Genomic DNA, 12,325 nt, shown 5'->3' with positions numbered 1-12,325 from the left:
CTTTCGAAAAGTGTACTCGTGCATAGATAAGATCTCCGAGGGTTGGGAGAATCGAGCAACGTTGACCGAAAGATCTACTCGACGAAGGCAAGGCCAGCTTTTTGAAATATTTTAAACGCCGAGTAATTCGACCATACTCCTAACTGAATACGCAATAATAGCTCCGCTCGGCTAAAAGCTCATCTGATCGAGCAATCGAAAAGAAAACACGTGGAAAAAGCCCATCAAGTGACTCTCGCGCGCCGCCGCTGACATCGACGTACACGCTCAGTACGTATTTAATTGCATTCGGCTTTCAAGTCATGGCCAGCGTTTAATTTACCCTATTTTCCGCCTCCCCTTTACCGACGGCCAGCATGTCGCGGAATCGAAGCCGTAATACACACACACACGTGCGCGCAGAGAGACGTGCGGAGCATCCGCCGTAGAGAAATAAGATAATTGCTGTTACAATTGCAATTTCATCGGGGATGCGAGCACAAAGTACGAGTTAATGTCCTCTTCGACGAGTGAGGCGGGGGCTGTTCGCTCTCTCCGTGTTTGTTCGTGATGCCTTTTTTCCATCTCTGATGGGCTCTGAATGTCCGCAAATGAGATTGTCGGGGAGAGGAATCGATGATTAATTTTGCAACAACTTTTGCATTGATAATAATAGAAAAGCAGCTGAGAGAGGTATAAACAGCCGTAAGAGAAGAAATTGAAATTTGCTTTCCACGAATTCTTCAGTGTGTTTTTCACGTATTCATGAATTCTACAGAGAAGCGCCTTCGAAATTCAGTTGAGTCAACGAGAGAGAGAGAGAGAGAGAGAGAGAGAGAGAGAGAGAGAGAGAGAGAGAGAGAGAGAGAGAGAGAGAGAGAGAGAGAAAGAGCGTATATCTATGCATTGGCTTGTAAATTTATGATCTTCAAGATCCTGTACCAATCATGCAAACTTCGACATTCCACAAATAGCTGATAACTCTCATTATTCAAATTCTCGCGCAAATGTTAAAACTGCCAAATAATAATCGGGACGTGCGCATATCAGCAAGCTATAATTGTCGCGCTTATTCCGCGAAGCATCGGAATTAACCGGATCTCGTTTTCGAGTCATTATAATGAATTATTTACCGCTCGTCAACTTCGAATTCGTTACTCGTTGGCGAGAGGTATTGCCAAAAAGAAATCGATATGCCAAACATATAACGTCGTAATAACCAACCGCAGCAGCAGTCCAGTCGCATCGGCGACTTGTGCCTGATGTGGGCGGCGTACGACTTAATTGGAAAACAGCACAAAACCCAGCCTTATTCGTCTCGTCCGGCACATAAAGGGGTTGCGAGTTTGCTTCGAAGAGAAACTCTCTCTCCGCGCCCTCAGCGGGCCTGGTAATTGTATACGCAGCTCCAGAAGCTGCAAGCGCGCCTGGAGAATGGCAAGGTAAACAAAACTATGTAAGATTGCCCCATTAATATACATATCTCTTGGCTCAGTCTCTCGCTGGGTATGAGTAGTCTTGGCCTGAGACTTTGGCAGCAGTGTTCGGTTCGCCCTGTAGCAGGGTACACAATGGATATTGAGGCCATAATTTACGGCTGATTGTTAACCCCTCGCCCCCCCCCCCCGCTGAGTTCGCTACGATCTATGGATTCTAGCTTGGGCGAGACCCCGCCCTGACCACCTTTAGCAGCACACGCTCTCGCGTTTCTAACGACCGTCTTGAATTCGTATTAAACCGATCGCTAAGTACCCTGGAGTCAGAGGAATAGGGAGTTCGGTGCTGCTCGTGCACGTGGGCTTGCTCAATAATGCCTGCAAAGCTTTCTATTCGGCTGCCGGTGTACTGCTGATAAAAACTACAGTTTTAAATCGTGATCACGGGCATAAGAATCACGTGACAATAGTACTAAAATATTATACTATTGATTACTGCTCGGCAAGACTGATGATAAATCGATGGCATTGTGAATGTTCGACCGCAACTGTTTGATTGAGTATTGTTAATGTAGTCCAAAAGTGAATAGATCAGAATCTTGTTTGGTTCGATATCCATGATAAACAGCATAGTAGATGGCTCACGGTGACCTGAACTGATTAGAATTCTGTATGGGTTCATTGTATTTAGCTCGTACACCGGTTGTGTATGGGGGGTTTACGCGGTATTCGGAACAGATACCATATCGATCGCCCATATAAATATTAGCATTACACTATGGCTATGTTAACAGGCTTACTCCACGAAGCAGGTGGCGTAACCGAGTTACTATTGAATTTCCAATTTTCGCGAATAAAAGATATTCGCGTCTACTTCCGAAGTTCTCGGTCGTTACTCGTCGTGATCTATAATTCGCGATCACACCAAAAGCCCCGCGTCAATCCAATATTACATCCAAAAGACACTCGGGACACACAGTCGTCAGAGTATGAGTAACGCGTTGCGTTTGACCAATGACATGGCAACATATCATTAGGCCTCGCGTATCCGCTACAAATAGATCCACGATCCGCCTATTGCCGGTTTTCTCTCCGCCTGATGCTTTGCGGATGCAAATGTCAGAGGACGCGACAGAGGTATAACAAACCGCTGGAATAAATCATCCGCTTTTTGCTCTCAAAAATTGATCGACGATTTAGTCGATGTTTCTTTCGCGATCAAGGACTCACTATAGAAATAGGGAAAAAAAGCAGGAGGGAGTTGAAGGGGACGAGCGATCGATGTCGAGCGTGCACCTATATTGGTCTTAACATACCTTCAATAGGTCACGTAAATAAACCGCACTTGTTTGTCTTCTCCTCGTCTGTAATCGTTATGGGAAATCCATCGGATAGTTTCTCGGTTTGCACATCCGTGTGTACATCCACTGACTAACAGAACCTCATCATCTGCTGTACATGACGTAATCAGGGACGTACTTTTCAATGACACATCGAACCGTAAACCGCGAGATATGTATAAGCTATAGCTCGTCGCCCCATCGATATCCAATTCCGACTCTCGTATTGACAAACAGCGTCCGCGCAATACAAGCAGCGCGCGTCGATACCTAGAGTCATCTAGGCCAGCTCTCCAGGCGCTTTCGTAGCGTCCGTAAATTAATTAGGAGAAGCACAGCTGGTCCCCTCCGAGGTCAGGAACGAGTGTATCCGCGCAGATATAGTTCTCTGTTATATATACATATACATACAGTAGAGAACTACTAGGGGGTGCAAGGGCTTTTCTGGGGGGTCTAGGAGACGCTGTGTTTGGCCTGTCCTTACAAGGGCCGATCGGGGCCACTTACACACCGCGCGCCGACGATGATAACGCACTAATCCACGAGAAGGAGACGGGAGAGGTCAGAAGAGGATGAGACCGCGCAAAGATCCTCGACGATGGCTTGTTTGCTCGACGGAGATGTATTAGGTTGATGGTACGCCGAGTACAGCGAGATGGGATTTTCGTTATTGCTGCTTCGCCGGTATGCCCTTTTTGAATTGTTCAATTATTTTTTACAAATGGATCCGCTAAAATACCGACCATTGTTTTTTACATTTCCGTCGCAGGCATTGATGTAGAATTAAAATTGAATTTCCATTGCAAAAACACGGAGCGCGAGCAGGGGGGCATTAGTGCCTCTTGATCAATTACGACGTCGCGTCACATCCACGTTTTCGTATACTGCAGCACACACGCGCGACAAGCGCATTCCTCGGAGCTCTCTCTCTCTCTCTCTCTCTCCCCTGCGCAGCGGCAACAGGCTCGCGAGAGCGCGGCAAATTTATCGAAATTCGAAAATAGTCACGATTTAATTATACAAACTTGGCTCTGCAGTGCTTGATAAATTGTTGCCCCCCGCGTCTCCCTTTGCATTTCTCTCCCGCGCGCTCGCGCGAGAGCATTAAATTTATATCCGCATAAACGCAAGTATCGCCCCCCGAGAGAGCGATATGGTATTTATTGCTTTTAATTTTTGATGATCGATGCGGCTTTGACGCAGCGGGGCAGGCCGCGCGTTCATGAGATGCAAATGCATTGTATTATTGTACGGGGCCGGACACACGAGTGCGCCACTTGTGTTTTGCGCTTAATGCCGGAATTCGTCGGCTTTTCGAAAAGCGATATCAAACGTCGCTCGAGTTGGAATAAATTAATAGTACTTTTTGCATCGGCGGACTTGTCGCTCTGCTGTGGGAGTGGGTTATTGCAAAGCACGATAGCAGAAGAGGAAATTTCGAATTCTTTTTTCCGTTATAACCAAGAGCAGTATGATTAATGTCAATGATCGGGCCGGATACTCGAACGATTTTTGATTTGGCATTTCGAAAATTATCGGCGCACTTGCTTTGGCGTTGAAAAGAAAATAATTGTCCTCTGTTCGCTCCAGTGTATTTATATGATTAACGGGATATGTAAATCAGCGAGTGAATTTTACCTGACAGTAATACATTACAGCCGGTCAGCAGTGGGGGTAGTGCATGTCATTAGTTTGGTCCTTACCTGAAACAAAAATAAAATTTATCGTTACATCGAGTCCTCAACGTAACATCAAAAACAGAAACAAAAACAATGAGCATCTCAAAATAATCATCCCCTCCGGCCTGAGCTCACTGGAGCCAATATACCGGGTTTGCGCCATATATTTATCGCGCGTCGGACCAACTTCCCTTCCCCGCAGATGTAGGTATATAACAGCTCACCCTCCAGCATCACAGAGAGAGTTACAGAGCGTCGTAAGAGGCTGACAGTCGAGTGGCGTCGCGTCGCGGAGTACATAAGTCCCGGCTATATAAATGGGCATCGCCGGGAAGCTCATCCGACTCCTGAGACACTATATACTGGGCTGCGGTGGCGCGAGATCTATGCTCGCCATTTCTCATTGACGGCAAACAATATCGCGTCCCAGGACATAAAGGAGGCGGGGGAGAGAAGCGACAGGTTGATCAAAGTTCAAGGATCGAGGTGTCAGGCGGAGAGTCGAGAATAGCCGCAGGAACTTCTCGAGAATTATGCTCGAAGAATGATGTATGGCCGGGCGAGAACGCGGTGTTTTTGTTTTCGGCGCGGAGAAGCTGCTGCATGCTCGAGAGGGAAGATGTAGTTTCGCGCGCGAGGGAGTTTGATGTAGTTGCTGCCTCGGGATGCTTTTTACGTCGTGTGCTTTAACTCGTGTCCGCTTTAAAGGGAACTTTTGTGAATATTTTCAATGCTGAAAACTTGATCTATTTTTAACAACCATTGCATCACGAACAATATAAACGTAAGTCGAGCTTTCTTTATCGGGGCAAACTCAGGGCGCGCAGAAGTATCGGGCAACAAGCTCGCCTCCTTTCCCCGCAGCCAAAGCAGCTGTGTATGGATATGCGCGGTCGAAGATTTACCGGGACATAGTCGGGTGTAAACTACCCTCGGGGAGCTTGTTAGCTCGCCCGGATGATCCCGGCGGTGAGCGTAAAAAGAGAAACAAGGAAAAAGCCGTGTGTGTTGCGGGAGGCGCGCGAGCGCATTATGCCGCATTACCCCGTCGTTTAAGTTATTATTGGGGGGTCTGCTGCGCCGGCTCGAGTCGTTTAAAAGAAGATTTTTCTCTTTCGAGCTTGTTGAGCGCGTTTACGGTTGCTGGTGTGTGGCGTTCCCTCTAATGACGTCTTTTTTTTCAAATATTCAACGGGGCTCGAATCGATATTAAAAACAGGTCGAAATGAGACATAGCTGCTTCGTTATTATTGAAAAGTTAAAAGGAATTCTAAAAGCGCTCGGCCAATGAAATGCACGGAATATATGAGGTAATTATTCAAGAGAGTACCAGCTACTTAGAAATGAATATTGTATCGCACATGTCGTTAAACTTACACGGCTTCTGTGTTCTCTATAAAAAAACCACTACTGTGCTGACTTCCCTGAAAAAAACCGCGAGACAGCTTAACTATATTAAAAGCCTCCAAAGATATACACACGCGGAAAACAATGCCATCGCGACTCTCGGTGTGAAGTCGAGCAAAAGCCACGAGATAATTACAGGCAATATCGCATTCACCGTGTAGGAATCCTCCAAGCGGTGCAGTCTACGCGTCACCGAACGCGCGCGCGTGTCTCTGTGTTTTGACGCGTCGGAAAAGAAGGGAAAAAATCAGAAGGAGCGGAATACAAAAGAAAGCCGCCCGCCATAGTATCGTCAACGTTATTGTCCCTGTGGTGCGCCCCGCGAAATAATCGTCCGAGCCTAATGGGCCATGAACGGCCGATATCGGAGAATCGTGCGTGTCGCCGCGCTGGTCAGTCCGAAAACAGCCGAGAGGTCCTTTTTCGCGTGTTTCTTCACCCCTTTTTTCGGGGAACGCGAGCGCAACGCGCGGCTTCTTCTTTTTTCGGGGAGAACGCGCGGCGCGTCACGGCTCCGACTCTACTGTGCGATGAGAGGAATTGCTCTGCAGCGATAAACGACGTTTTGTTGAACGTTATACTTTTGTATGGATGAACATTTTTTTTGTCTCGAAATGGCTTGATGTTAATCAAAGACAAATGTCCAGTATACATCAACAAAATTATTCCTCGGCAATTAAACAAACAATGTGTTTTCTTCGTAAACGTCGTGCGCGGTCGTTCACTCGTCCCGAGCCGGCTTCTTAGAAGTCCTAAAATACATGCCGCAAAAGGGTTATATTTACGTCTGTTGTGCGCATATCGAGAGAGAAAGAGAAAGAGCAACGAATGCTCGTGCGGCATCGGAAATACACACGTGTACTTGTACACATGGTGGCGATACAAAATTGACGAAGAGCTTGACGATCGATACCTCTACGTCATTCGCCGATGACGTAGGCGATAGGGCTTATAAGAGAGACGTCGGTTGTATGTACTAAGAGAGTGCGGGGTAGGTGCGGGATCAGCGGTAAACTAAGATAAATTATTCGAATTTCAATTGTTCTTTTTTCGGGGGACAGTCGTCGATTTTTGTTTTTGGTAGCTTTGTCGAATTAGCTTTATTAGGATTTAATGATAGCGATGACGTAGATTTTCTCGGGTCTATTCTGGTAGCGCCGCGATTATTTAAGTTGCGAGCGACTATTCTTTCCTCGACGCTGCTATATCTGCTTTCGCTCATTGATTTAACTGAAAACAGTATTGGACATGCATGGTTTATTTCGCATCCCGATGCGATTGAGTTGATCAAAATAAAGAGGTCAGCTAGTGTACATTTTATTCATGGCGGGGGAAGCTTGGAATAGAGCGGAAATCGGTCAGCTCTGATGCGGTTAAGATGTTGCGCTGAGGAAGGTGCAATAAATAAACAAAAATATTATATCAGGGAGTCGCGGAATCTAAAATAAAACGAATCCCATCGATTTTCCGAAACGTTATTTTCCTGTCCTTCGAAGAGCAACTGTAAATCCCGATACCCCGATCAATAATAGCATAAAAATAGCATAAAAATTCATGACCAGCGGCATCGCGAATTTTAAAATCCACTACCGATTGCAGCTCCGATATCCCGTCTAATAATAGCCGACCGATAAAAAATCAAACTTCCGCGCACACGTATACACGTGGGCCTAAAAAGGCTGCTTGCGCGAACAACCGATCGAGGCATCGCCGCGGCGAATAATTACGGCCGATAAGTCACCACTACAGCCCGAGGGGGGTGGGCGACTCAGAAGTTGGATCGCGTGCCGCTGACCCATCACACCCCTCCCAGAGTTCAGCCCCTTTGGCCAGGGGGAGCTGCAGCCCTCCTAACTCTTCTTCTGTTGCTTCTTCTTCTTCTTATTCTGCTGTTGCTGGTCTTTCCGTCGATGCTTTCGCTTCGACAGACACGCTGGTATTTGGGATAATTTCACCTGTGCGCGATCGGGAGAATGCACTTTTTCGTGGCTGATAGGCGAGGAACCGATGAGGGCTTGGGTGTTACCCTTTACACGGTACACACGCGGCTGTTGCCACGCGGGGCAGGGTTCATTTAAATTACTAACAAGCCGATGCACTCGTTACCAAGAAACAAAGGCGAGCGCGTTCCTCAAAACAAAAAAAAGCCTCCACGCGAGTCACTGAAACGACAACAACCCTCTCAGCTCCCTGAAGTAGCAGCAGTCGAAGTCTCCATTATTATCTTAAAGGAAATTGCCCCTCGCGCGCAGCCATTCGCCGAAGCAGCTCACCCTCTCTCCAAACACACGGTTCGCCCGCGCCGCCGCGCGTCCCTTGCCGTCGCTTTGGTGTGATAATTTTTCAATTTGCCCTCGTGCGTTATTAAAGCCGGCGATACACACTGTGCGCCGTATAGTGCCCAGTAGTCGTTGTCCGCGTCTTCGTCGACGACTACGAGAGGACACAAGCCCTTTTCAGCGCAAAAGGTCTCGAGTGCCGGTGTGGACCGCGTCCACCAACAATGCGCTCGTTCTTTCTCCCTCGCAGTTGCAGCCCTACGGGAACTGGTAAATGCTCGGGGGATGCAGCACAGCTAGTGGGTAAGCAACGGAGGCATGTTTTTTGCAGAGGCCAGACGATGCTACGTTGTTGGCTGGCTCGGGAGAAAAGCCGAAGGGTGAGTCTGACGATGGTTGCTTCAGTGAGAAATCAAGTGCTGCATGTAATGGGTCATGTGACGATGATGCTCTGGCTTATGGTCGATGATTGTTGAACACGATTTACATAAACAGATACCGAAGATTTTCGTTAATTTTTAATCCTGATCTCAAATATGGTTATAAAGCATGTCCTGCAGAGAGTCTACAACCTAATCAAAGCGGGCACACGAAAACGTAATCGATTATTGCTCCGATCTATGGAACAATTACATCCACGTCTGTACGGTGTATTGAACCATCAAGACCATTGGTAACTCAATTGTCCTTTCTCCTCGCATTGTGTATAGGCACACAGCGATAAATTTATCCCAGACTGATAAAAATTATAAAAACCAACGGAAACAGCTGATGCGTGCGAACGTGTCCGGACGGTTAAGAATACGCGTCTCGGGAATATATAGGTTGGGGAGGGGGTGGATATACAGGGTGGGACATTTTAATCAAACCAGTCTAATAACTCCTAAATTAAGCCATGAACAGAAAAATTGTTCAGATGAAAGATGTCCAGGATCAAGGGGGACATCTTTTTGTGCAATTAGTTTTGACCTTGAACTCAAATTTCAAGGTTATTTGAAGGTCAATTTTTTTTAAATAGGAACCCCTATTTTTGATAGCAGATTCGGAAAGAACAGGAAATTTTACGTCCGAAACGGTATTTCAAAATTTTTTTTCATGACCTTCACAAGGTAATTTCAAGGTCAAATGTTAAGAAATACTGTAATTGCTATTCAATCGCATTTTCTGATAGAATAATCGTAGTTAATGTACTTTTATGATGAATATTCAAACCCAATGTGACAATGACCATGACAATATTTACCTTGAAAACAAAATAATTCCCTAATTTCAGCGCTACCCAGGAACAACGACGTGGACGTATTAGGATTATGTTCCCTTTGGGGTGCTTTTTTAAAGTGAGCCCCCTTGCCTCTCACTAGGATGCTTGTTTAACATTCGTTAACAAATTTTTAGTGGTCAAAAGTAAATTTTTAAGTAAACATGATAATTTTAAATATCTGAGTTCTTAATGGGAGTGGGAAATGGAACGTTAAAAATCAATGTTGTCAATTCATTCACAGTCGAAGCAGAGTCAAGTAAAAGTTTAACGTTTCAAAAGCGTAAAAAATGGTTAAACAATAAAGGTAGGATGTTAAAAAATACATTATTTAAGATAAAATATTAAACAGCATTTTGCTTTTGTAATATTAAAAAAAATTTATAATAATTGTCTTTGTTGAATTTCTTTAATCTAATATGAATTGTAACGATTGTTCTCACGCTGTCTTCAATTTAAATCACAATGTCTTAACGTAAGAAAATAAGAAGTTACAAATTTGATTTAAAAATTATACAGTTTGAAAATTCCTCCTTTTTTTGTTGTCACTTTCTTATTTTGGTTTAGTTTCAATTTCAATAAAGAGTGAATGTAAATAAAATAGTTTTTCTTTTTTTTTTTACGTGGCATTTGGAACTCGAAAGTTCATCGCCTCATCTACGCAAGCCTTCCACGCTGCCCTATCTTGTGTCAACCCCACCCAAGATGAACCTCTCCGGTCGACCCCCACCCGTCCAATTTCTACTAGATCCGCTTTTACGTTGTCCTCCCATCTACGTCTAGGTCTACCTAGAGGTCGCGTTACCATCGGCCTGCCCTTCATGACACGCGCTGCCGTACGGTCGTCTCCCATTCTCGCTACGTGCCCTGCCCATCCCAATCTGCGCGATTTTACTATTCTGTTAATATTTGGTGACGCGTACAGATTGTGTAACTCATCATTGTGTTATAGTCTCCTCCATTTCCCATACCCTAAAACGGTTGTCCGCCTGCTTAGTGAGAGCCCGCGTTTCGCATCCGTACAGAACCACCGGCAGTATTATTGTCCTGTATATTCTTATTTTAACGTTTTTAGACAACAGCCTCGACTTAGGTAAATTACTCACGGCGTAGAAGCAAGCATTACCCGAATGGAGTCTCTTATTTATTTCGACATTAATCTCGTTTCTATCATTTATGGTCGTACCCAGATACCTGAATTCGCTAACCTTTTCAAAAGTAAAATTCTCAACTCTGAGATCTTCCTCCCCTCTGCAGATGCCTAGCTTATCCACAATCATGTAATTTGTTTTTGATTCACTCACTTCTAACCCTGTATACTCCACCGCTTTTATGAGGATTTCCGCGTTTCTTGCTACCGTTTCCCTACAATCACCCAGTATATCCAAATCATCTGCGTAGCCTAGTATCTGCGTTGTTCCATTAAACGTTGCGCCCAATTGGCTAACCTGCATTTTTCTAACGGCATACTCTAACGTTAAGTTGAACAGCACCGTAGAGAGCCCATCCCCTTGTTTTAAACCATCGCGTATCATGAAGGGTTCTGATACATTACCGCCTACTCGGACCTTTCCCGAGCTTCCGTTCAGACATATTTGAATTAATCTCACGAGTTTTTTCGGCACACCGAGAAGTACTAGAATTTGATACATTTTGCTTCGCTTAATAGAGTCGTACGCTTTTTTAAAATCTATAAATAGTTGGTGTATGGTTTCGCAAAATTCCCACTTTTTCTCTAACAACTGTCTTATGGTAAACATTTGATCGCTCGTCGATCTGTTGCGCCGAAATCCGCACTGATAATCTCCTACTATATCTTCCGCGAATGGAGTGAGTCTAGCTTGTATTACGTTTGACAGAACTTTGTAGCACGTTGCTAAAAGTGAAATACCCCTATAGTTATTGCAGTCTGTATTATCCCCCTTTTTAAAAATCGGTATAATGATAGATTCCTTCCAATTTTCGGGTATTGTTTCATTTTTCCAGATGGCACATACTAGTTTATAGAGTTTGAAAGTGAGCTCGACGCCCCCATATTTGAGTAACTCAGCTGGTATAGAGTCATTTCCCGCGGCTTTGTTGTTTTTTTAGTTTTTTAATCGCGGCCTCTACTTCTTGGTAGCTCGGTTCCTCCACGTAGGGTTCAGCAGTGTGAATTTCGTTCCCTAATTCTTCGCTATTTTCATGCACGTTTAATAATTTATCGAAATAATTTTTCCACAACGACAGTAATTCGTTATCATTTGTTACGAGGTCCCCGTTTTCGTCCTTCATCAATTGCGCTCTACTCCTAAAACCCTTTCTGATGGCGTTAATCCCTCTGTACATTTCGGGGGGGTTATTTTCCTTACTGTTAGTTTCTATTCTCCTAATAAGATTCTTTTGATACTCCCACTTCTTATTTCTGTAGATCGCGCTCGTCTGTTTCCTTACGTTAGAATACTCATCTACTGTCCTATCGCTTCTATTTTGTAAGCTATCTAATTTAGCCTTTTTGCGCCTTTCAAACCAGAGTTCGCACTCTTCGTCAAACCATGGTTTGCTCTTTGGCTTTTTCTTTTTACCCAGTACTTTGTTCGCGGCCTCTTTTACCGTTTTTTCGATGTCCCCCCATAAGCTATTCGGTTCGTCATTCCCCTCCGGCGATGTGTTTGCTTCTGCAAGTGCCTGAAACCTGTTATTAATTTCTATCTGGTACCTAATTCGCTCTGTTCTATCTCGTAGTTTCTCAATATCGAAGCTTTCTACCTTGTTTGCTCGCTTACTATTTTGATTCGCTACTAGTCTAGCTCTTAATTTGGCTACTACTAAGAAGTGGTCCGAGTCGCTATCTGCCCCTCTGTAAGCCCTTACGTCAAGAACATTAGTATGACGTCTTTTTTCAATGAGGAAATGATCAATTTGGTTCTGTGTGGCCCCGTCCGGCGATGTCCACGTTGCCTTGTGT

General features: G+C 44.9%; 1 protein-coding gene across 6 annotated transcripts in view; it reads right to left on the bottom strand.

Annotated features, from left to right (window-relative positions):
- LOC100115252 (forkhead box protein P1) overlaps positions 1–12,325 on the bottom strand; it is a 221,518-nt gene that overhangs the window by 149,512 nt on the left and 59,681 nt on the right. For 4 of the 6 annotated variants that reach the window (XM_031929092.2, XM_031929090.2, XM_031929091.2 and 1 more), the window contains one exon: positions 4,394–4,458. The exons of the other annotated variants lie outside the window; for them this stretch is intronic. In XM_031929092.2, coding sequence (XP_031784952.1) covers positions 4,394–4,408 — 15 coding nt within the window. In that variant the 5' untranslated portion in view covers positions 4,409–4,458. The remainder of the gene's footprint in view (positions 1–4,393; positions 4,459–12,325) is intronic. 6 annotated transcript variants of the gene reach the window in all.

Source organism: Nasonia vitripennis, chromosome 4, assembly GCF_009193385.2.
Source record: "Nasonia vitripennis strain AsymCx chromosome 4, Nvit_psr_1.1, whole genome shotgun sequence".
Lineage (NCBI taxonomy): Eukaryota > Metazoa > Arthropoda > Insecta > Hymenoptera > Pteromalidae > Nasonia > Nasonia vitripennis.
The sequence above is the reverse complement of the archived record's forward strand: the minus strand, read 5'-3'. Positions and strand labels throughout refer to the sequence as shown.